Raw genomic sequence first — 26,585 nt, 5'->3', positions numbered from 1 at the left:
TAACGCTCTGATCCTCGCCACAGATATGCTGAAAGGGCACTTCTGGTGCAGTTAATGGCACTATAACTGAGCCCCTCATCATAATGGAGGCCTGCCAGGAATTCCAGAACAGACGTTATGTTCATTGTGCTGTAAGTGATGTTGTTTTTGAAACAATATATCTCCCATTTCCTGATGTATACCAGATATTGTTTTTTGGTGGACTGCCTGTGGGCCGCTGAGATAATGTTCAATGTTCGGTCCGTCAGTCCCAGTTCCAGTAGAGGTTTCTTTAGACTCTACAAATTATTTTTTTTCGTATTATGACATGGATGGCTATCACCCGTTATGGGATGAACCAACAAATCTGGTTGTTTCAGGACGGTGATACATGGTTCTAAGACCATGTCGAGAATCACAGGGAACATGGTTGAGTAGGACATACCCGACTGATGAGGCAGAAAGGAGGGAATGCATAGAAAAACAATTTCCCCCAATGCAGCGAAAAGGCATCTATCGCTGATGCCTCAGGGTCTGGTTCCCAAGAAAAATAGTTTGGTAACTGGTGATTGAGTCTGGATGCAAACAGATCGATTTCTGGTGTTCCGTACCGTGCTACAATATCAGCAAATACTTTTTGATCCAACATCCATTCGATGTTTTCATTGAATTTGCGTGACCTGGTGTCTGCCACTGAATTGAGGTTACCTGGTAGGTAAGTAGCTGATATCCAAATATTTTTCTGAATACACCATTGCCAAATTGTATTAGCCAGATTGACACATGATGTCGATTTGATTCCACCCATATGGTTAATATATGCCACCACGGTGGTATTGTCAATCTGTAGTCATCTCCTCAAAGTCGGACTCATCAGAGTCAACGGCTCTGTTAGATTTCCGTTTTGCCTTCCCGCCCGGCCGCAGTGTTGGTCTGGCCGCATGGGGGCGAAGTCGGGCACAGCTGATCCCACTACCAGAGATTAAATTATAGCAAAAGATGAAATAAATAGGTAGTGGGATTCAAAAATCCAGTGTGCAGGAAATTGTAAATACATTTGCAGAGTTTTACAGCATACAACTTCAGGTCCTTCAAACAAACAAATCTATGCTGTTACTGGGCTAGCCACATTTACCTATAATTGGCCCAGATCCCTCAAAACCTTTCTTATCCATGCGCTTGCCCAAACGTCTTCGAAACTTTATTATTGTAAACACCTCTCCCACCACCTCTGGCAGGTCATTCCATGTAGCTACTACCCTCTCTGATAAACTTTCCAATCAGGTCCTCTTTAAATCTTTCTCTAGAGGGAAAGATTCAGACAGCAGCCTGAAGAAGGAACACAATTGGAAACATGATCTGTCGATTTCTCTATATGGTTATAAAATTAGCTTGGTGGAAGGGAAAGAAGCAGAAAAAGAAAATAGACAAAAATAACATTGATGAAGGAAATCTTTTAGACCTTGTCATGATTTCTATAATTTACTATCCATGTACCTGTGCAAGTGAAGACACAAAGTCTGCCTACTGAAGAAAGATCATGACCCGAAACGTCACCTATCTATATTCTCACCTCATATTTCACTTGGGCAGTTTGCACCCTAGCGGTATGAACATTGACTTCTCTAATTTCAGGTAGTCCCTACTTTCTCCTCCCCTTCTCAGCTCTCCCTCAGCCCGCTGGCTCCACCTCTTCCTTTCCTCTTCCCACCCTCCCCCCCCCCCCCCGTCACATCAGTCTGAAGAAGAGTTCCGTCCCTAAACGTTGCTTATTTCCTTCGCTCCATAGATGCTGCCTCACCCGCTGAGTTTCTCCAGCATTTTGGTCTACCTTATATTCTCCAGGGATGCTGCTTGTCCCACTTAGTTACTCCTGAGTTGGTGCCTTCCCATGTGTGGTATTACAGGGGAAGAACTAGACTATCATTACAAATGAAATAGAAACAACTTTTACATTATTAACTAAATGCAATACAACATTATATTCCTAATTTGAGGAAGGACATCCTTGTGATTGAGGCAGTGCAGCGTAGGTGCACGAGATGGATCCCTGGGATGGCGGGACTGTCATATGAGGAAAGATTGAAAAGACTAGGCTTGTATTCACTGGAGTTTAGAAGGATGACGGGATATCTTATAGAAACATATAAAATTATAAAAGGACTGGACAAGCTAGATGCAGGAAAAATGTTCCCAATGTTGGGCGAGTCCAGAACCAGGGGCCACAGTCTTAGAATAAAGGGAGGCCATTTAAACCTGAGGTGAGAAAAAACGTTTTCACCCAGAGAGCTGTGAATTTGTGGAATTCCCTGCCACAGAGGGCAGTGGAGGCCAAATCACTGGATGGATTTAAGAGAGAGATAGATAGAGCTCTGGGGGCTAGTGGAATCAAGGGATATGGGGAGAGGGCAGGCACGGGTTATTGATTGGTGACGATCAGCCATGATTACAATGAACGGCTGTGCTGGCTCGAAGGGCAGAATGGCCTCCTCCTGCACCTTTATTTTATTTTTCTAAGCCACAGCATAGAAACATGTTGTTCATCCCATCAGGTCTGTGCTGACCATCAAACGCCCATTTAATCTGACTCCACTCTCTTGTTATACCATCTATAATCTTATTAAATGCAGAATGGGCCTAAATGGTCACAGGGCCAAGAAGCCTACTCCTGCTTCTTATTCATTAAAGTGTAAATTGTACATCTCCACGTGAATCAAAGAGAAATATTTGCATTACAGCACATAGAGCATAGAATAGAGCAATATTGCACAAGAACAGGCCCTGTAGCCCACAGTATCTGTGCCGAACATCATGCCAAGACCAGCACTTAACTACCTGCGCATAATCCATATCCCTCTATTCCCTGCATATACATGTGCCCATCCAAAGGTCTCTTAAAAACGATTAGCATATCTGCCTCAACCACGACCCCAGGCAGCACATTCAGGCACTCACCACCCTCTTGTAACAAAACTAGCCCCGCACATCCCCTCTAAACTTCACCCCTCTTACCTTAACGCTATGCCCTCTTGTATTTGATTTTTTAGGTTCTTGATTTTGTAAGGTTCTGACTGTTTACCCTATATTCAGTTTTCTTATAAACTTATATACTTCGAGGAGGTCTCCCGCAACCTCCAGCATTCCAGAGAAAACAATCCAAGGCTGTTCAACATCTCCCTGGCTGTAGCTAATACCCCTTAGAATTTAGAAAGTTGACATCTTCATTTTGTACAGCTTCAGTGGGGTCAGAATTTGGCAATCAAGTTGTACATGGCATAGAGTGATAAAAATTCCATCCAAATAGGTTCCTAAATTATGCTGTGAAACAGGTACTTTCCTTTTGGCACTTGGAGTCATAGAGACGCACAGCACTAAGCAGGTACTTTGATTTAATTCATCTCTGCCAAGCAAGATCAAGCCTTATTCTGGTGCTTCATTCAAATCTACGAATTCTTATCCAAGCAGATACTGTCCTACTGTTTATGTCTTGTGAGGCTAAAGAAAAAAGAGTTCTTATTTGAAACAACATTTATAATAATTTCATTCTTCCCATGAGATTGTGCCATATGTTGTTAATCAAATTACATCACCTAGAAGCCAAATATCCTTTCCTTAATCATAATCCATCACTGTCTTCCTCTGAAGCAATTATTGGGGTTAAACATAGAATATCGAACAATACAACACTAGACAGGTCATTCGGCCCACAAAGTCGAACTTGATGCCAAGACCAACTCTTCTCTATCTGAAATTCATCCATACCCTGTTTTTACGAAGGAACTGCAGATGTTGGAAAATCGAAGGTACACAAAAAAGCTGGAGAAACTCAGCGGGTGCGGCAGCATCTATGGAGCAAAGGAAATTAGTCTGAAGAAGGGTTTCGGCCCGAAACGTTGCCTATTTCCTTCGCTCCATAGATGCTGCTGCACCCGCTGAGTTTCTCCAGATTTTTTTGTGTGCCTTCATCCATACCCTTCCACTCATAGCCATGTGCCTATCCAAAAATCTCTCAAGTGCCACCATTGCATCTGCCTCCACCATCGTGACATTTAAGAGACTTTTGGATAGGCACGTGGACATGCAGGGAATGGGTTACGTGCATGCAGTTGGTAGTTGTTCCGGGCACCATATATGGAATTTTGGGCCGAAAGACATGCTCCCATGCTGTACTGTCTATGTTCCATGTTTAACCCTAATAATTACTAAAGTGAAAGAAGAACAACTTAATTCCCTATTTTCAGCTCAGTAACAGCCTGAACAAAGCTGGATTAACAGTGCATCCACCAGCCTAAATCATAGTCCAATAATCCATGAGCGGCCTTTCCTGCCGGGGACCGGGAACCGGACCAGAGCGACAACAGCGGCGGCGCAGCGCTGAATTCACCGCGGAGTGGGCAATGCCTACCTGGATCGCCGTTTTGGAGCTCCGGAGCATTGGGCCGCTGAGGTTTGGGAGAGCTTCCAGCGCGGCCGGCGCTGAACAACATCGCGGAGTCCTGGGGGCCTTTGCCGACGGCCGCCAGCGTTGCATCTCCGCCCAGCGCGGCCTGCGGACTTGGGAAGCCGCAGCCGGAAGGAGGTGGCCGACTCTGATGTCCAGGCCGCCGAGGAGGTCCCCCAGCCCCGACGCCGGACTTGCATCACCCCGGCGAGCGGGCCTGAACATCGGGCCGCCCGTAGCGGCGACTGCGGAGGGCTCGGGGTGGCCTCGACCACGGGTGAACATTGGGGAACATTAGAGGAAGAGACTGACTTTTGTGCCTTCCCTCACAGTGGGAAAACTTTGATTCTGCTGTGTGGGGATGTTTTAAGTTTAACTCTATCGTGTGTTGTGTTCTTCATTTTTACTGTATCGCTGTATGGTTATTTCATTTCACTGTGCCAACTTGACACATGTGACAAATAAATGTATCTTGTATCTTGTATTACATGTCATATACATTTGCAAAATGTCAATGGGCTTACATCCCAATCCAAGGAGTTCTATTCTTCTGAAGGAAAGAGCAGCATGGAATCATAGTCATACATCTCAGAAACAGGCCCTTCAGCCCAACCTGTCCAAGAAGAACCATCTAAGTGAGTTGCATTTGCCCATGTTTGGAACTATATCCCCCAAAACCTTTCCTATCCATGTACCTGTGCAAGTGAAGACACAAAGTCTGCCCACTGAAGAAAGATCACGACACGAAACGTCACCTATCTATATTCTCCAGGGATGCTGCTTGGCTTAGTTACTCCTGAGCAGCTGCCTTACAACACCAGAGACTGTGATTTGATCCTGACTATGTGATCTGTCTTTACGGAGTTTGCACGTTCTTCTTGTCACGTGACTCCGAAGTAAAATAGTAAAATTAAACGAGAAATTACCAGTTTGAAGTTTGATCTGTATTTTATGAGGAGTTACGATGAGGTATTACGTGCCCTCCGCTCCCACCCTCAATAATATGGGTCAAACTGATAAACTGATGTCTCCTTTTCTTTACTATGTTTACTTCAATAACTGTGTCTATCTGTGATTCCACACCGCTGCTTTGAAGTATGCCGCGCATGCGTGCTGAGCGGGCTCTTCACGTAATCCCTCATCGTAACTCCTCATAAAATACAGATCAAACTTCAAACTGGTAAGTTCTCGTTTAATCTTACTATTCTCTGCCATAAAAGGTAGTTGAGGCCAGTTCATTGGCTATATTTAAGAGGGAATTAGATGTGGCCCTTGTGGCTAAAGGGATCAGGGGGTATGGAGAGAAGGCATGGATGAGATACTGAGTTGGATGATCAGCCATGATCATATCGAATGGCGGTGCAGGCTCGAAGGGCTGAATGGCCTACTCCTGCACCTATTTTCTATGTTTCTATGTTTCTACTTAGACAGGTACATAAGGCGGCACCGTGGCATAGTGGTAGAGTTGCTACCATACACTGCTTGCAGCGCAGGAGACCCGGGGTCAATTCCAACTATGGGTGTCTGTACGGAGTTTTACGTTCTCCCCGTGGCCTGCGTGGGTTTTCACCGAGATCTTCAATTTCGTCCCACACTCCAACGACGTACAGGTACGTAGGTAAATTGGCTTGGTCAATGTCAAAATTGTCCCTAATGCGTGTAGGATAGTGTTAATATGTGGGGACCACTATTCGGCGCGGACCCAGTGGGCCGAAGGGCCTGTTTCTGCGCTGTATCTCTAAACTAAAGTAAATTAAATTAAACTAAACTAAACATGGATAGGACATGGATATACTATAATATATCTATATTATAGCCTATGGACACATTGAACTGTTTTGTAGTAAATGCCTACTATGTTCTGTGTGCTGAAGCAAAGCAAGAATTTCATTGTCCTAACAGGGACACATGACAATAAACCCACTTGAACTTGAACTTGAGGTTTAGGGAGCTATAGGCCAAATGCGGGCTGGTGGAACTGATGTAGATGGGGCATATTGGTCGGCGTGGGTCAATTGATCTGGAGGGCTTGTTTCCACCCTGTATGACTCTATGACAAACAACCACAAGCCACCACCCTGTGACTTCCTACAATCTGAACATGAATCAAAACACTCGTCTCACATGGCATCAGAGAGAATTAAAAAAAAGAGGGAGCTGACATCCATTTAAATCATAAAAAGAAACATTTCTGATTTCCATATTATTTCCGTTGACAGGTGAAGATTGAGTTGTAACTGTGCTGATTACACTTTATCTATCTGAGTTATTAGGAACAATTTGCACAGGACACAATCAACCTCAGATGTGAACTGCAATCTGGGATCTTAAACCATCTATTGATTAAGGGCACAAGGACATTTCTGTGATATGGATTCAAACACAGTACTGGAATGAAAGTGGCCTCAGTGCCATCATAACTGAAAGAAAAAATCTATTTAGATTTTTATGCCACAGCTCTGGCCATATAAGTGCTCTCCTTGGGTCAACAATGCTTTAACACTTCTGATGTTGTTCCTTAGTGTAGGAATGCCTTGAAAGAGAAGATTTTCATTCTGTGAGAATGTTACGGTGGCTCAGCAGCATGATACAACACAGCAGATAAGATAGTGTCATAGAGTCGACAGCATGGAAACAGGCCTTTCGGGCCAACTTGCCCATGGTGACCGAAAATGTCCCATCGACGCTAGTTAAAACTGAGGCCCTGGTCAATGGAGTGGCAAACAATGGGGCAGCTTGTCCTGGATGGTGTCCACCTTCTTGAAGATTACTGGAGAATATGTCATCGTGCTCCTAACTTGTGCCTTGGACACAATGGAAGGGTTTCGAGGTGACAGGAGATGAGTTACTCATCGTAAGATGAGTGGAGCGATGTATGTAACGAGCTGTCAGGGGAGCTAGTTGAGGCAGGGACTATTGCAACATTTAGGAAACAATTAGACAGGTACATGGATAGGACAGGTTTAAAGGGATATATGGGCCAAAGGCAAGCAGGTGGGACTAGTGTGGATGGGCCAAATTGGGCAAAGGGCCTGTTTCCCCACTGTATGACTCTTTCAGATAACCAGCCTGTGACCTGCACAATTTAACGAGGGATGTGTGAGTGGGGGGAGGGGTGTTGTGGGAGCAAGAGCCGGTTGTGGGGGGGAGGGGTATGGGGGAGGGTGTGTGGGTGGGGGGAGGGGTGGGTGGGGAGTGGGGGCGGGGCAGCGAACGTTGTGGAGCCGGAGAAGGGGGGGGGGGGGGTGAGGGGTGGGAGAGTGTGTGCGCGCGGGGGGGGGGGGGGGGTTGTTGGCAGAGAGATCTTGGAGAAAAGACGGGGCAGTGCGGGGTATCAGGGGTCGGAGCCAGCGAGGGGGACCAGAGGGGAAGAGGTTGTAGTTCATGGTGCGCTGAGGACTCACAGCAGGCGCTGGTCACTGGACATTCTCCTCCGTTGGGATCAGAGTCTCTGTTTTCCGTCTGGTGACATCGGCGACATCTCCAACTCCGCGCTGGGCCGGGCTGCTTTCGGTCCCTCTAAAAATTGTGTCCGGTTGGAGACCAGGCCATCCAGAGCCTCTCTCAGCTCCAGTAGCGTTTCTGTTTGGCGACATCAGCAACATCTCCGACTCTTCGCTGGGCTGGGTTGGGCTGGGCGGGGCCTCTTCCGGTCCCTCCTGAAATTGTCTGGTTGGAGACCTCCGCCGGCCATCCAGAGCATCTCTCAGCTCCAGTAAAGACGCAATGGTGCAGGAAGGGGCTGACCCTCCCGGGGAGTGACGGGAGTAAAGACCAATCCACGCGGTTTCGACTGGCAGGAGTGGAGATCGATCTGTGCACACGCGATTTTTAAACCTCGCTAGCTTTTACATTAGACCCCTGATTGGAACGAAATGTGGTGCACTCGCAGCAGAGGAGAACAGTGAGTACGCTGGCAAAAAATCAGAGTGCTATCACGTACTGTTTTTGCGCAAATATAAAGACCGTGGAAACCGGAAGATAACAAGATCAAAGTTTTAGTTGTGTATAGATGTTTAATGTTTTATGTCATTGTCATTGTATGTCATGTTGTCATTTGCGAGCGGAGCACCAAGGCAAATTACTTGTATGCGAACATACTTGGCCAATAAACTTATTAATTCATTCATTCATTCATTCACTGATAATAGGGACTTGATGATAACAAACCATCTAATGTTAAGGATAGATGGTTGGATTTACACTTATCGGAGATGTTTATTGCCTTGCATTTTATTTCATCACTTGCTGCTTAACGGCTCAAACCCATATTTTGGTCTTTCTGCCTACAGGCATAGATTGCTTCATCATCTTCATCATCTGAAGGTGTGTGAATGGCACTGAAAATGGCATAATCATCAGTGAACATCCATAGTTCTGACTTTATGTTCCAAGGACAGTCATTGATAAAACAATTGAGGATAATTGGTCATGAAAATGTCCTGAGGAACTCCGACAGTGATATGCTGGAGTTGGAATGCCTGACCTTCACCAACTATAGCCATTCATCTTTCTGTGAGATTTCATTCACCAAGCGCGGCATCACAGGCGTACAGGGTAGTGAGGAAGGCTTCTGGCATGCTGGCCTTTTCTTAGAGAATCTCATAGAATATTATAGATCTTGGATCTATAGAATCTGGATCTTATAGAAACCTATTTTCTATGTTTCTATGTAATTGTACTTATGTCAGTAGCTTCCTCTTCTCGCCGTTCCGAATATACATCACCCTCTGTGTGCAAAAATTGTGCTTCAGGTCACCTTTAAACCTTTCCCCACTCAGAAACCTACACCCTCTAGTTTTCGACTCTCCTATCCGGGAAAAAAAACTGTAACCATCAACATTATATCTGCTCCTCATGATTTTAAATACCTCTATAAGATCACCCCTCAGCGACTTACACTCCGGCAAAAAATGTCCCAGCTTATCTCGTATCTCTATTAATTTAAGCACCCCAGTCGTGGTAATATCCTTGTGAATCTTTTACCTATATGCACTCTTTGCAGCTTAGTGACATCCTTGCTGTTGCTGGTTGACCGGAAGTGTGCGCAATGGTCCAAGTGTAGTCTCACTAACAACTTGTTCATACGTTCATAAATGATAGGAGCAGAATTAGGCCATTCAGCCCATCAAGTCTACTCTGCCATTTAATCATGGCTGATCTATCTACCCTCGCAACCCCATTCTCCTGCCTTCTCCCCATAACCCCCGACACCCATACTAATCAAATTGTTCAAACTAAATCTTGCAGTGATCCAAATTATCCATTCTGTTTTGAAAATGGCCGCCATATTAGCCATACTTCAATGTATTTCTCCACAACCAATAGAGAAACAAAAATCTGCAGAGACGATCACTCGAGTAAAATAATATATACGTTTGAAGAAAGATGGGCTTGAGGAAGAAGGTGAGAAGTTGGGATGCTGTTTGTTTATTGATTTATCAAAAAAAAAAAACAGGTTGGTTGTCATAAAGCTGTTCATATTATTCCCAGGAGGCAGGCAGTTTGTTATCTCCTGTGAGTGAGTTCTGGAGCACTAACACTCCTGCTTCATTCTCCTGTTAGAGGGTGCTTGAAATGCTTAATTGGTAACTGCCTTCACAGCACAATAACAGTGAATGGAGTTTTAACACCAATTGCAACATTCAGAGGTCACACAAAAGCCTAATATAAACATGGCCTCCCTTTTTCTGTCATAACCTACAGGGATTCGTCGTAAATCAATATTCCCTGCAAGAACCCGCTGAGCTGGCGCAGAGTCCCAGGAAAGGACCCAAGATTTCTCTATACGCAAATATTTATTGCAAATTCCCATGTTTCTCCACAGTTTCCTCACTCAGACACATAGCACACACCCTGGCATCACACAAGAGTTTGCCAGTAGCGCAGACACCATCCGTGCATCTTGTGCAGTAAAACGCTGGCACGCTGCATTAAAGCGAACCAACTCTTTATTACATTGCTCTTTACACCATTGCACCCAGAAAGCAATAAATTACCGAGAGCGGAGGGGTAGAGCGCAGGCCACAGAATGCATTACGATCGATTGAAGCAGGCAAATATATTTAGCAGAAGCAGCAGAAGAAGGTGTCAGTGATGCAGAGGCTGCTTTAACTCAAAAGCCTTGTCCTCTGCACCGGCTTAATGGATGTCAACAACAGATAGCAATTCCTCTTTCTGTCACCACACCAACATTGCCTCACGGTATGATTCATCTTGGCCAATGCAGGAAGCACAGTCTGCGGTAAAAGCATTTGTTTGAAGAAATAGTTTCTGACAGAGTGTTCAATGAAATTCTCCACACCTTCAAATAAAATTTGAGTTGGATGCCACCAATGGTAACATTGGGCAATAAGTAATATCAGATGAAACAAACTCTTTAAGTTCAAATGTCACCTTCCCCTCAGCTAACAATAAACCACTCTACATTTCCTTGATCATCGTCTGGTTTGATCTGTTGTTTTCGCACCTTTTCCCTCCATATCTCTAGTCTCCCTCTCCCCTGACTCTCAGTCGGAAGAAGGATCTCAACTTGAAACGTCACCTATTCCTTCTCTCCAGAGATGCTGCCTGTCCCGCTGCGTTACTCCAGCATTTTGTGTCTATCTTCCTTTAAGATCAAGCGTCTAGTACCTGACTGATCCATACCAGGAGAGTCATGCCCGCATCCAGTTTTTGGACAGTAGCAAAGGGAAGTCTAATTCCATTACCTGGGTCTGATTTGGGAATTTAGCAAGGAATGGATCGCAGGTTGTAATGGGAGGAGGAAATTATTTTTTGGGAGAGATGGAGAGTATAGAGAGGGAATAAAGGGCATGTCCCACTTACGCGACTTTTTCGGCGACTGCCGGCACCTGTCATAGGTCGCCGAAAATTTTCAACATGTTGAAAATTCAGCAGCGCCCAAAAGGTGGTACGACTGGTGACATGTCAAGGTGACACCCCACGACATCCCGCGACATGTCGCCAGGGTGTCGCCTGTATGGCCGTGAGTAGTCTCCTAGTCACTCAAATAGTCGTAGCGTCTTTCTGGTCACCGCTGAAGTTTCAACATGTTGAAAATTTTCGGCGACCTATGCGGGTGCCGGCAGTCGCCGAAAAGGTCGCGTAAGTGGGACAGGCCCTTTAGAGTTGGTGGCTCAAAGATGTTGTTATCATCATCATCGTTGAAAACATCAACGGATACGGTGCCTTACAATGCTATGTACAACAGTGATTGCAACTTCTAGTGAAATATGGATAGCCATTGGCTCGCTCGGATCTCATTGCACTTTAACAGGTCTTGTTTTTGGACCTGCTGGGGATCCACAGCCCTCTCCTCACCATCCAGAGACATTGTTAAGTAACTAAAATTAAAGAAAAACTGTGGATAGAGTCAAAGAATCATGGAGCTGTACAGCATGGAAACAGGTCCAATAGTCCATCTTTTACATGCCGACCCAGGTGGCACATTAGGTTGCATCCATTTGGCTGCATTTGGCCCATAGGTTCCAAATCCTTCCTATCCATATATCTAGCCACATGTCTTTTGAATGTTGTAATTGTTTCCGCGTCTCGAGCTTTCTCTGGCAGCTAAATCCAGATACAGAAAAAGCTCAGAGTGAAAGAGGTGCCTCTTGACGACCCTCTTTCCTCTCATCTCGAGCCTATGCTCTCTAGTTTTTGAGTCCTCTATCCAAGGAAAAACGACTGAGCAGTCATCTTGATGCAATGAAAAGAAAGTTAGATACAGCTCTTAGGGCTAACGGAATCAAGGCATTTGGGGGGAAGACAGGGACGAGGTACTGATTTTGGATGACCAGCCATGATCATATTAAATTGCGATGCTGGCTCGAAGGGCCGAATGGCCTTTTTCTATGTTTCCATGTTTCTATCTTATTCATTCCCTTCATGATCTTGTATACCTCAATAAGGTCACCCTTCAGCCTCCAAAGGCCTCCGGCCTATCCTACCTCTCCCTATAACTCGTCCACATGCCCAGGAAACGTCCTGGTGAATCTCTTATGAACCCTTTCCAACTTAATGACATGAACTTAATGACATGAATCTGGAATTAAAACAGAAAATGCAGTCAAAATTCAGCATCCACACGAGAAACATTGACTCTTCTGTTTCTGGTTACAATAGACAATAGACAATAGGTGCAGGAGTTGGCCATTCGGCCCTTCGAGCCAGCACCACCATTCAATGTGATCATGGCAGATCATCCCCAATCAGTATCCCATTCCTGCCTTCTCCCCATATCCCCTGACTCCACTATTTTTAAGAGCCCTATCTAGCTCTCTCTTGAAAACATCCAGAGAACCTGTCTCCACCGCCCTTTGAAGCAGAGAATTCCACAGACTCACCACTCTCTGTGAGGAAAAAATGTTTCCTCATCTCCGTACTAAATGGCTCACTCCTTATTCTTAAACTGTGGTTCTGATCTCCCCCAACATCGGGAACATGTTTCCTGCCTCTAGCGTGTCCAAGCCCTTATCAATCTTATATGTTTCAATGAGATACCCACTCATCCTTCTAAACTCCAGAGTGTACAAGCCCCGCTGCTCCATTCTCTCAGCATATGACAGTCCCGCCATCCCGGGAATTAACCTTGTAAACCTACGCTGCACTCCATCAATAGCAAGAATGTCCTTCCTCAAATTAGGGGACCAAAACTGCACACAATTACCTGATCAGTTGAATTTTTACAGTATTTTTTTTCTCTTTCATGTTGAGCAACTACATTGGTTTCATTCAATATTTGAGTAGTGGTTACCGCTGGTAAGGGCAAGATTAATCACCCTAGACAGTGTAGATTGCTTGGCCATTAAAGAGCACATTTAAGAGGCTTCTGCATTGCTGTGCTACGGGAGTTACATATAGACGCATGGTTTAAACCATGCATCTATATGTAACTCCAATGCACAGCAATTATTAATGAATTAGATGGCTTTTTAACAAAAAGTTGATCATAATTAGTAAAGAGAAACACTTTTCCTATCTTTTCAATTCCACATTATTAACCAAATTTCAATTCTACAGCTGGTGACAGGAGAAACTGCAGTTGCGGGAATCTGGCGCAAAACACAAAGTGCTGGAGGAACTCAGTGGGTCATGCAGCATCTCCGGGGAATATGAATAGGTGACATTTCAGGTCAAGACTACAGACTGGAGTCTAAAGAAGGGTCTCGACCCGAAATATCACCAATCCACGTTCCCCAGAGATGCTGTCTAACCCACTGAGTTGGTACAGCATTGTGCCCTTTTGTGTATCAGTTTAGTGGTTTAAACCATGCGTCTATATGTAACTCCAGTAGCACAGCAATGGAGAAGCCTCTTAAATGTGCTGTGTAATGGCCAAGCAATCTACTCTAAGGAGATAAATCCTGGCCTTACTAGTGGTAACCACTATTAAATATTGAACAAAAGCAATGTAGTTGCTCACCATAAAAGAGAAAATAAAATACTGTAAAAACACATTGGGAACAATTTTACATTGACACCAAGCCAATCTTCGGAGTGTGGGAGGAAACCGAAGATGTCAGAGAAAACCCACGCAGGTCAAGGGGAGAACGTACAAACTCCTAAAGGGGCTGTCCCACTTGGGCGACCTAATCCGCGAGTTAAGAAGAGTGTCTTCGACCTTCAAGCTCGAGGGCACTCGCCTGGAAAGCCTCCAGCTGGATCGACCGTCCGAGATGAAACCGCGAGCTGGATCGACCGACCGCACACACACACACAAACACATCGCAAAGACGGGGCCCCTTTAAGTGTACTGATTTTCATTCCACTTTTCCCGCGGGCCAGTGTTTGCTATGACTCTACATATGACTCTACATATCCACAACTAATGCACAGTTGCGTTGGCTCCTGGGGATCATCTGCAGTAATGGTGTTCAATGGGTTTTAACCAAGTAGTTCTTATGAAATGCCTCTGCCAGATGGTTTTCTCTGCTAAATGTGCTATCTGAAAGAAACTTGCTTTTGTGACGGGTATAAATAATGCACAGCGGGTCAGTCAGCTGCAGAGTCTCCAAATTTCAACTCAATGAAGCGAGGAGAGAGATTTAAATATTCAAGCACCTGGCAGGGTTTTTAGTTTTTCAACCAGGCTGCCTGTCAGTCAGGCTCACCTGTTACGGTTGAGACATTTCAACTGCATTCAGTAAGCCAGTTTCAGAGCTAAATCGAGGAAGTAAAGTCTTTCATTCTTTAAGGTCAATGTTGGAAGATAGAATGTGCTCTGCTTTTCTTGCAGGCTGCTTGAGAACAAATGTGTGACTCATCGGGTGCTTGGGTTCATAGAATCAAAGAATCTTTATAAAATATGTGGTTAGAGGAATGCCATTTTGTCCATCGTCTCTGTGCTGGTCACAAACGAGAGTGATACCCAACCCTAATTACACCTTCCAGCATTAGGTTCACAACACTGCAGGTGACAAATCTTCAACTACACGTTCAAGTACCTTCAAGTGCTTTCAAGTCGGTGGCGTAGTGGTAGAGTTGCTGCCTAACAGCGCCAGAGACCTGCGTTCGACCCCGACTACGGGTGCTGTCTGTATGGTGTTTTCATGTTTTCCCTGTGACCACATCGGTTTTCACTGGGTGGTCCAGTTTCCTCCCACACACCAAAGATGTACAAAGATTGTAGGTACATTTTTGGTAAAAATTGTAAATTGTCCTTCTTGTGTGGGATAGTGTTGGTGTACAGGGTTCACTAGCTAGTGCGGACTCGGTGGGCCGAAGGGCCTGTTTCCGCATTTTATCTCTAAACTAAACCTTCTAAATGTGCCGAGGGATTCTACCTCTCCAACTCTTTCAACCATCCTCCAGGTGAAACATTTTTTCTTCATTTCCTCCACAGATCTTCAATCAAGTACTTTAAATCTATGCCCTATGCATTTTGACCATTCTACGAAGATGAATAGGGTCTAATTGCCTATTATGGCAAAGAAGCAGGCCATCTAAATCTTCACCCGCTCCTAAAAAGAGTCAAGAATATTTCATTGTCAGATTATGCGGAACAATGAAATTCTTCACATCACTTTAAGCACTTTATCACTTTAGTCCTTTTCCCTCTCTTAATTTCCTATATCCTGTAATTTATTTTATATAATCCTGTAATTTCTATCACACGTTGGTTTCCTCCAGGTGCTCCAGTTACTTTGCACATCCCAAAGACGTGCGGTTTTGTAGGACAATCGGCCTCTGTAAATTGCCCCTACCGTGCAGGGAGTGGATGAGTAACTGGGATAACATAGAACCAGTGTGGCCAAGTGAGTGGCAGTCAGCATGGACTCACTGGGCCGAAGGGCCTGTCTCCATGCTGTATTTCTAAATTAAAACTAAACATGACTACCAGTCCTTCTGCCACCTACTAGATACAGGCAATAAATCACACATCTTTGGTTTGACGGTGGAAACTGTAGGACCTGTGATAAACGGTCATTGTTCAGGGGATAAAGAGTGATCTGCACACAGACAGCAGCCGAGGTCAACAGTGATTCCGGTCCGCTTAAGGTGTGAGGCAGCAGCACTAACTACTGTGAATTGTGCTAATCCTAATCCCGCATCCTAATTATCTGAACAACCTCACTTATGTCCTTCCTTTCCTCTGTTCAATTCTTGCTTATCCAATATTTGCAATTTTCAAATCTTGGCACATTATATATCTTTCTGCACCCTCTCTAATGCACTCATCTTTCCTTTAATGTGGTGACCAGAAATTGTACGCAGAACTCAGACGTGTGGAGACCACCAAACAAGCTCCAGGCCAATGCATGCGAATGATGAAAAGGGGAAGGGCGATAATAAACATTAGCCAGAGACCAGTCACTTAGTCAATACCAATCGTAATTATAGTGTTTGCAACCTGGCCCCTGTAAATAGCAAAAATATCTCTGATGCAGTATATTGTGTTTGAAGTGACGGTTTCTCCCAAAGACTCTTTTTTTCTGGGATAGGCCAAGGAAGCTCGTTAATCAAGAACAAATATTATGGATGCAGGATATCCAAGATGAAGATAGATATTCCGGAAATCTGACATAAGAAACATGCAACAGCTCAGTCAGAATCTCGATGAAAAGGTACTGATTTGAATCCATAATACCCTCGCTCTCTCGCTCTCTCTCTCTCTCTCTCTCTCTCTCTCTCTCTCTCTCTCTCACACACACACACACACATATACACACATTTTCTCTTTCTCTTATTTTCTCCATCCCAATTGTTTGTTTTTTTTGGGTTTTTTCCAAGACTTTATTCGACATAGCAAGTGATACAACACATCAAATCATGAACAAAAAATTACACTATATCAAGTATCATTATAATACAACATTGCATTCATTGTTCACAATACTCTCACCCCCATGTGGTGACCAGCGCCCATGGAAGGCCTCCAGAGTCCCCGTGGACACCGCGTGTTCCCTCTCCATGGGCACACGTGCACGGATGTAGGCCCGAAAGAGGGTGACCATCGACTGCCTGCTGTCTGGACCCGCGAATGGCCATCTTGGCCAGGCCCAGGAGCAAACCGACAGGTATTTACCACCCCCCCCCCCCCCACTCGGCCCTCCCCACACCCTGCCTTGTGTCCAAACACTAGAATCGTAGGACTAAAATGCAACCAGAACTTTAGGAACAACCCCTTCAGATATTGATACAGGGGCAGTAGCAGGGGCAGGGGCAGTAGCCTCTCACACTCCATATAAGCGAGGAACACGGTTTCTTTCTTCCATCCCAATTGTTCTCTCTCTCTCTTTCTCACTTTTCCTCACACTCTCTCACTCTCCCCTCCTCCCCCTCCCCCCTCACCCCCCTCTCTTCCCACTGCTCACCTCACCAGATATTTCCAGGGTTATATATTTCATATAACTATCTGTACTATCTGTAGTTATCTGTGCAAATCTGTGCTATCTGTACGGACTTTATACATTCTCACTGTGACCTGTGTGGATTTTCTCCACGATTCTCCCTTTCCTACCACACTCCAAAGACTTACAGGAGTTGGTATAAATGTAAATTGTCCCTGTTGTGTGTAGGATAGTGTTAGTGTGGGATGATTGTTGGTCGGTGCGAACTCGGTGGGCCGAAGGTCCAGATTCCGCTCTGTATCTCTAAATTCAACTAGTCTAGAGTAAACTAAAGTAATCTGTAGTCCCTCGTGTCTCAAAAACAGTGTTGGTACACTTGCCTCGCCGGAGCATCAATCCTCCATTTAGATTACACCAGGGCCACTTGGCAACAGAGCACATTACAGCCATGCATGCGCTCAATCAACCTCAGGCGTTTCATTAATAACCTTCCATCCATCGCAAGGTCAGTGTGGGGATCATGCACTGTCCTTTTCTATTCAGAATTTCACAGTAAATATAGGAATCCATGCCGAAATAAGGCAAGAGGTAGACTGGAATTCATAAGCTAATACGTTGCTGGTCACATCCATGCCAGATGAATTACAGGCAAGTGTACCTCTAACTGGCATTCGACACTCAGAGCCTACTAGCTTTGATGGTTTTCTGCAGTGTTTCCAACCAGATTATCTTTAAGAGCATCATTTCATAGGATTATTGATTGGAAAGACAGAGGAATTTCAGTTCTCCATGCCTGGGTATTACAGCGGTATCTGCACTTTTACTGACTTACAAACACCACGATAAAATAAAAAAAGTGCTGGATAACTCAGCACCTCAGGAAACAGGCAGCATCTCAGGAGAACAAGGTTAGTTCATAAATTCATAAGTTATAAGACCAGAATTAGGCATTTCGGCCCATCAAGTCTATTCCGCCATTCAAGCAGGAATGATCTATCTTTCCCTCCCAACCACATTCAGGGCTGATCTATATTTTCCTCTCAACCCCATTCTCCTGCCTTCCCCTGGCATCTTTACTAATCAAGAATCTGTCAATCTGCGCCTTAAAAATACCCAATGACTTGGACGCCACAGCCGCCTGTGACAATTAATTCCACAGATTTACCACCCTCTAAGGAAATTCCTCCTCATTTTTCTAAAGGTACGTCCTTTTATTCTGGCTATGGTCTCTGGTCGTAGACTCTCCCATGAGTGGAAACATCCTCTCCACATTCAGTTCAGGGCCTGTCCCACTAAAGCGACCTTTTAGTGACTGTCTTCGACCTTCAAGCTCGAGGGGACTCGCCTGAAAAACCTCGAGCTGGATCGAACGTCAGCGATGAAACCGCGAGCCGGATCGACCGTCTGCGCGCACACACACACACACACACACACACACACACACACACGCCAAAGCAAGCAGGGGAGCGCTGTCTGAAATTCACACCCGCGACGAACAGGAAGGTAAAAGACGGCTGCACAGTGTATGGTAAGTCCTTTAGAGAGCATGGAGAGGGGGGGGGGTGAGAAGGGTAGAGAGGGGGAGGGAAAGGGAGAGAATGGGAGAGAAGGGGAGAGAAGGGGAGGGAAGGGGATAGAAGGGGAGAGAAGGGGAGAGAAGGGAGGGAGAAGGGAGGGAGAAGGGAGGGAGAAGGGAGGGAGAAGCGAGGGAGAAGGGGAGAGAAGGGAGGGAGAAGGGAGGGAGAAGGGAGGGAGAAGGAGTGGAGACACTTTTAAGAAGCCAGACATATTTTAATAAAGTTTAGCGCGCTTTTAACATTACCAGTCGGTTTACTTATCTTTTTTTTCTCAACGAGCTTTACCTTCGACTATCTTCGATTACCTTTGATTGCCTTTGATTACCTAGGATAGAATTACGACCTACTATGACATACCTCGACTAAACCTACGAGTAAAAAAATATCGATTTTTTTCCATGTCGACCTTTTTTTACTCGCGGGCATTTTTCAGCATCCTCACTAAATCCACTCTATCCAAGCCTTTCATTATCCTTCTAAACCTTTCCTATCCATGTACCTGTCCAAATGTCTTTTAAATATTGTTATAGAACCCGCATGAATTACCTCGTCTGGCAGCTCGTTCCATTTACCCACCACCCTCTATAAGAAAATGTTGTGCCTCAGGTTCCTAATAAATCTTTCCCCTCTCACCTTAAACATATGTCCTCTGACCCTTGATTCCCCTACTCTGGATAAAAGACTCTGAGCATCTACTCTATTACTTCCCCTCATATCTAATATTTCTCTGTAAGATCATCCCTTATCCTCTTGCAATAAAATTCTAGCTTGCCCAACCTCTCCCTATAGTTCAGGCCCCCAAGTCCTGGTTAGTTATTTATCAGATAATCTAAATTTAGTTAATATAGATAAGGTCATAAGTACTGTAATCAGAGCAGAATTAGACCATTCGGCCCATCAAGTCTGCACCGCCATTCAATCATGGCTGATATATCTCTCCCTCCTAACCCCATTCTCCTGCCTTCTCCCGATACCTAAATAAAGTAATAAATAAACAAACTGACTTTAGGCCACGTCCTACACGGACCAACAAGCGAGAGTATTCACAAGCACCTTAAATCTCTCTCTACTCAGTTTTAAGAGTGGAGAGAATATATGAGGAATATATGAAGAATAAGACACATTTTGAGCAATGAACCTTACCGGTTTCTGAGAGTAACTTGGTGGATTCCATTACTTTCTCAGTGTACAGTCCAGGTTCGTAGTTCTCCATCTCAGCGCTGATAATGTGGATAACTCTTGCTGCTCGCCCTCGAATGGCTCCAGCGGTTCTATCCAGTGTGTCCACGTCGCTTTCCTGGAGAGCTATGACGCACTTGTTCACGTCCTCCAGTATATGGTTTTCTGCAAGAATTCAAAGGAAGGAATTGGAGAAAAAATCATTTGGGTTTTAAGACTCCTTGACTTCAGTTTTCAAGTTTGTAGTGGGTATAAGGTGCAGAGAAGTTGATGCGATAAAATGATAAAACAGTAAAAACAAACAACAGGGCTTACTGTTCTGATTAACTATTGTAAGTATGACACTGAGCACACAAGATCATCATTGATTCTTAATGGGCACATCTTTCCCACACTAAAACACCCCGAGTGTGACTATAAATAAAGTCAGATGTGGTGATATAAGAACAAGTCAAAACCTTTTACCAGAGGAGCTTTGAGGAGCATCATCATGAAGAGATGTATGGAAATACTTGGAGCTATGAGTGGAAATTCAACATTTCTGATGAAAGGAAAGCAGCCATGGAAAGGAAATCATCGAAGGCAGACACAAAGTGCTGGAGTAACTCAGCGGATCAGGCAACATCTCCAGAGAAAAAGGACGGGTAACGTTTCAGGCCGGGATCCTTTTTCAGACTTTCAAATCATCTCTGCGAGTATGATCAGCCATGATCACATTGAACGGCGGTGCTGGCTCGAAGGGCCAAATGGCCTACTACTCCTGCACCTATTGTCTATTGTCTATTGAGTAAAGGACAAAGAATTGGAGGACCTTCTTTTTGATGAGTTGGCCTTCGGATTAACCCTCTCTGCACCCTAAAATGGTCACTCATGCTCTGCCCACCGCTGCAATAATCCTTTGTAGCCATGCGATTGCAAACACACTTGTGGTCACTCTGCCAAGGTGGTCTCTTGTAGCAGAGTGGTCAGTAAGTTCATAACTACTAATAGCAGAATTAGGCTATTTGGCTCAAGTCTACTCCGCCATTCTATCATGGCTGATCTATCTCTCCCTCCTAACACCATTCCCCTGCCTTCTTCCTGGGATGTCAGGACTGATTCCTGGGATGTTAGGACTGATTCCTGGGATGTCAGGACTTTCATATGAAGAAAGACTGGATAGACTCGGCTTGTACTCGCTAGAATTTAGGAGATTGAGGGGGGATCTTATAGAAACTTACAAAATTCTTAAGGGGTTGGACAGGCTAGATGCAGGAAGATTGTTCCCAATGTCGGGGAAGTTCAGGTCAAGGGGTCACAGCTTAAGGATAAAGGGGAAATCTTTTAGGACCGAGATGAGAAAAATATTTTTCACACAGAGAGTGGTGAATCTCTGGAACTCTCTGCCACAGAAGGTAGTTGAGGCCAGTTCATTGGCTATATTTAAGAGGGAGTTAGATGTGGCTCTTGTGGCTAAAGGGATCAGGGGGTATTGAGAGAAGGCAGGTACAGGATACTGAGTTGGATGACCAGCCATGATCATATTGAATGGCGGTGCAGGCGCGAAGGATCGAATGATTTACTCCTGCACCTATTTTCTATTTCTATGTTTCTATGTCTACTCCGCCATTCAATCATGGCTGATCTATCTCTCCATCTATTCCCCTGCCTTCTTCCATAACCTCTGACACCTGTACTAATCAAGAATCTATCTATCTGCGCCTTAAATATATCCACTGACTTTGCCTCTACGGACTTCTGTGGCAATGAATTCCACAGATTCACCACCCTCTGACTAAAGAAATTCCTCAAGACCTTTCTAAAGTTATATCCTTTTATTCTGAGGCTGTGGCCTCTGGTCCTGGAATCTCCCGCTCGTGGGAACATCCTTTCCACATCCACTCTATCCAGGCTTTCACTATTCAGTAAGTTCCTCATCCTTCTAAACTCCAGCGAGTACAGGCCCTGTGCATTCAAACACTCATCATATATTAATCTAATCATTCCTGGGATTATTCCTGTAAACCTCCTCTGTACCATCTCCAATGCGAGCACATCCTTCCTCAGATATGGGTCCCATAACTGCTCACAATACTCTAATTATAGTTTGACCAGTGTCTTATAAATCCTAACCAGTGAATCCCTGTTTTCTATTCTAGCCCTCTCAAAATAAATGCGAGCATTACATTTGTCTTCCTTACTACCGATTCGACTTGCAAATGAGCTTTTTGGGAATGCTGCACTTTGCAACTCAGATTTCTGAAGTTCTCTCCCCTTTTAGAAAATAGTCAATGCCTTTGGTGTCAGCTTGGTTTGGACTCTGGCTTAGAACCAGTTGAAATAGATTAAAAAAAATTAAAAATAGTTTTCCTTTAAATGTAACGTTCCAGAAAAAACACATGAAAATCAATTAAAAGATGGATATCAATTAAGATTTTTTTTAAACATCCACGTTGTGACCCCTTTCAGAAGGGTGGTACTTAATGCCATAGCTGTGACTGGTGAAAAGCTAAGGGACTACATATCCAATGATTCGCACTGTTAACTCAGGCAAAGCTGGAATTGGCCCTGGTCCCAGAATTCATAGGAAAAGTGAAAGGGCAGTGCGCAGGCACAGAAGTCGGCACAACCCTGACCTGCATGTTGTGGCCAGCCAGCCAGTTTAATTTAGTTCATTATAGTCACGTGGTACAGTGAAAAGCTTTTGTTTACGTGCCTTCCAATCAAGGAAAAGACTATACTTGATTACAATCACGCCGTTCATGGTGTACCGATAAAGTATAAAGGGTACAACATTTAGTGCAAGATAAAGACTGATAAGGAATAGAGCTCCCCCCTACTCAACCTCTCCCTATAGCTCAGACCATCTAGCCCTGGCAATATCCTTGTAAATGATCTCTGTACACTTTCCAGCTTGACAACATTCTTCCTATAACACAGTGCCCAGAACTGAACACAATACTCTAAACGTGGCCTCACCAACGCCTTATACAATTGCAACATGACCTCCCAACTTCTATACTCAATAATTTGAGTGATGAAGGCCAGTGTGCCAAAAGCCTTTTTGACCACCCGATCTACCTGCGACTTCACCTTCAAGGAACCATGCACCTGCACTCCTGCACTGATACGTATTTCTCCCCTCCCCCTCTCCTTCCATTAACATTCCTTTCTTTAGCTTCACGATTCACAACTCTTCAATCCTTTTGTCTCCCATACCTTCTGTCTTTTCATCCCTAGTTTTTGTCCAACCATCTGCCTATCAAAATCCTCAGTAAAATTTGAGGGAATGCCAGGTAAAAAATCTTTTTGGAGGTTTAATACACATATTTTAAATGACGTGCAAGGCTATCAATATTTAAAACAACAAATGGAACTTTTTTTCGATGCAAATGATATACCAGGTACTTTGCCTTCTTTATTATGGGAAACTTTTAAGGCATTTATGAGAGGAATTATAATTTCATATCAAAGTTTTCAAAATAAAAAGAATAAGACAGAACAATTGTTGTTAGAACAAGAAATCAGACAGTTAGAGTTGGATAATGCCAAAGATTCCACGACAGATAAACACAATAAGATAATATTACTGAAATTTAAACTTAATCGAATTTTATCGGCAAGAGTAATAAGACTATTTCAAATTACAAAACAGGAACATTTTGAGTTTGGTGACAAACCACATAAGCTTTTAGCTCGCCAATTGAAAAAAACAAGAAAAGGAAAATACTATAACCAAAATTAAATCAGAGAAAGGTGAATTACTAATACTACCTAAAGATATTAATAATAGATTTGCCCAATTTTACCAAAACTTATATACATCTAAAATTAAAATAGAAGATAGTAAAATAAAAAAATTTCTAGATAATTGTAATCTTCCAATACTGGACCTTTTGGAACAAGAGGAATTAGGAGCTCAAATTACAATCAAAGAAATAGGTGAAACAATAAAATCGCTGAAAAATGGTAAGACACCGGGACCAGATGGTTTTAATAATGAATTTTATAAAAAATTTCAGGAGATAACAACCCCTTATTTATTTAATTTATACTCCCATGCTTTTAAAGAAAACAAACTACCTGAAACACTAACAGAATCAACTATTACGCTTATTCCAAAAAAAGATAAAGATTTAGAAGATCCGGGCTCGTACAGAGCTATATCACTTTTAAATACAGATCAAAAAATTTTAGCAAAGATTTTAGCAAGAAGATTAAGCAAATATATTAGTAAATTGATAAACCCTGATCAAACGGGGTTTATACCTAAAAGATACTCATTTAATAATCTGAGACGCCTGTTTAATATAATGTACTCGCATAAAGTAGAGGAAGAAGATATATCAATTATTTCTTTGGATGCAGAGAAAGCATTTGATCAGGTAGAGTGGCAATACTTATATAAAGTACTACAAAAATTTAATGTGGGAGAGAATTTTATAACATGGGTAAAATTATTATATGATAAACCGATGGCAAGAATTTTAACTAATAACATGTTATCTCAAAAATTTAAACTATCAAGGGGTAATAGGCAGGGATGTGCACTATCACCCCTGCTATTTGCCCTTATGATAGAACCCCTGGCTGAAAATATAAGAATTCATCCGAATATTCAGGGCTATAATACCAGGGACTCAAAGAATAAAATCTCATTATATGCAGACGATATACTTTTATATATTACAAAGTCACAAACGAGCATACCAAATTTATTAAACTTAATAGAGGAATTTGGGTCTTTTTCTGGATATAGAATAAACTGGAATAAAAGTGAAATCATGACATTAAAACCTCAAGAACCTACACACTTACTGAAGTTCCCCTTTAAAATCGCAACAGAAAAATTTAAATATTTGGGTATTCAGATTACTAGAAAATATAAAGCATTATTCAATGCTAATTTCATGCCTTTATTAAATAAACTTAATACGTTGATTAAATTTTGGAAAACACTTCCCTTATCATTATTAGGTAGAATAAATGCAATAAAAATGATCTTCCTACCACAATTACTATACCTATTTCAATCTATACCGGTATATATACCAAAATATTTTTTTTTTAAATTAGACTCTAATATTACTAATTATATTTGGGACTATAGATCACATAGAATCACAAAAAAACACTTATGTAAACCAAAAGAGGTCGGGGGACTTTCACTTCCGAATTTTATGTATTATTACTGGGCAGTGCATATTAGGAATATGATTTATTGGTTGGATAGTTCTACCCAACAGACAGAATGGATAAAAATGGAGAAGGAGGATTGCCATCCTTGTAATATAGGAACGATCCTCTTCTCCCCAAAAAAACTGAATAACACATTATATAAGAAGAACCCAATTATATATTGTACAATAAGAATTTGGAAACAAATAAAATTATCTTTAAAATTAAGAAATCTATCACTGTTAATGCCAATAGCGAATAACCCTTTATTTAAACCATCTCTTATTGATAAGACATATAACCAATGGGAAAGTCTCGGAATTAGAAGGATCGGGGATATGTACGAAATGGGAAACTTACTATCATTCCAACAACTACAATTAAAATTTAAATTGAAAAACAACCAATATTTTAAATATCTTCAGATTTGCGATTTCGTGAAAAAATATATACAAGGATATCAAAAAGTAACTCCTGACTTATTGGAAGAAACAATGAATATTGAAGCTGACTCACAAAAATTAATATCATATTTATATAATAGTATTCTAAATATAGACCTACCATCGACAGAGGTACTTAGAGAAGAGTGGGAACGGGAACTAATGATAAAAATTACAAAGGTTAAATGGGAAAAATACCTGATATATATTCACAAATGTTCAATTAATGTAAGACATAATCTAATTCAATTTAAAATTGTACATAGATTATATTATTCAAAAACAAGATTGAACAAATTTTATCCAAATATATCCGCCACTTGTGATAAATGTCTATCCCAAAAGGCAACTATAACACACTCCTTAGTTTCCTGCATAAAACTTTATAGATTTTGGAATGATATTTTTGAAATATTTTTGAAAAGAGACGAAAAAAAAAAAAAAAAGTTGTGAGATAAGGAGGTGATAGAAGAGATGTGAAATATGAAGTCAGATGAAGGAATATAGGTGGAAGGGGATTGGGGGGGGGAAGGAAAAGGGTGGAAAGGGGGGATATCAAGGCGGGGCACATGGATGAGAGGGGGAGAAAAGAAGGGGAAAGAAATAGGCAGGAGATACTGTATATGTACCCAAATATATTTACCCAAAATTGAAGAAATCAATGTTCATAGCCAAGCGGAATATGAGGTTCTGTTCCTCCAGTTTGCAAGTGGCATCACTCTGGCAATGGATGAGGCCCAGGAGGTAAGGTCAGCATGGGAATGGGAAGGGGAGCCAAAGCGGTTAGCGACCAGGAGATCCAGCATGCCTTGGTGGAACCAAGAGCAAGTGTTCGGCAAAACGGTTGCCTTGCCGAGTCACACCAATGTAAAATAGAACACATTGGGGACACTGAATGCAAAAGATTCAGCTCATTAATTTAAACATAGGGGGTTGTAACCACTTATATTTAAACTGGCTAACTTTCCGTTCACAAAAACAAAATCAGATTGTTCCCTGATTCGTATCCTTAAGG

General features: G+C 42.9%; 1 protein-coding gene across 2 annotated transcripts in view; it reads right to left on the bottom strand.

Annotated features, from left to right (window-relative positions):
* Positions 1 to 26,585, bottom strand: part of ctnna2 (catenin alpha 2) — a 1,182,272-nt gene that overhangs the window by 147,580 nt on the left and 1,008,107 nt on the right. For both annotated transcript variants that reach the window (XM_033035440.1, XM_033035446.1), the window contains exon 12: positions 19,935 to 20,135. In XM_033035440.1, coding sequence (XP_032891331.1) covers positions 19,935 to 20,135 — 201 coding nt within the window. The remainder of the gene's footprint in view (positions 1 to 19,934; positions 20,136 to 26,585) is intronic.

This window comes from Amblyraja radiata, chromosome 1 (genome assembly GCF_010909765.2).
Source record: "Amblyraja radiata isolate CabotCenter1 chromosome 1, sAmbRad1.1.pri, whole genome shotgun sequence".
Taxonomy (NCBI): domain Eukaryota; kingdom Metazoa; phylum Chordata; class Chondrichthyes; order Rajiformes; family Rajidae; genus Amblyraja; species Amblyraja radiata.
This window is presented reverse-complemented; position numbering and strand designations above follow the sequence as displayed.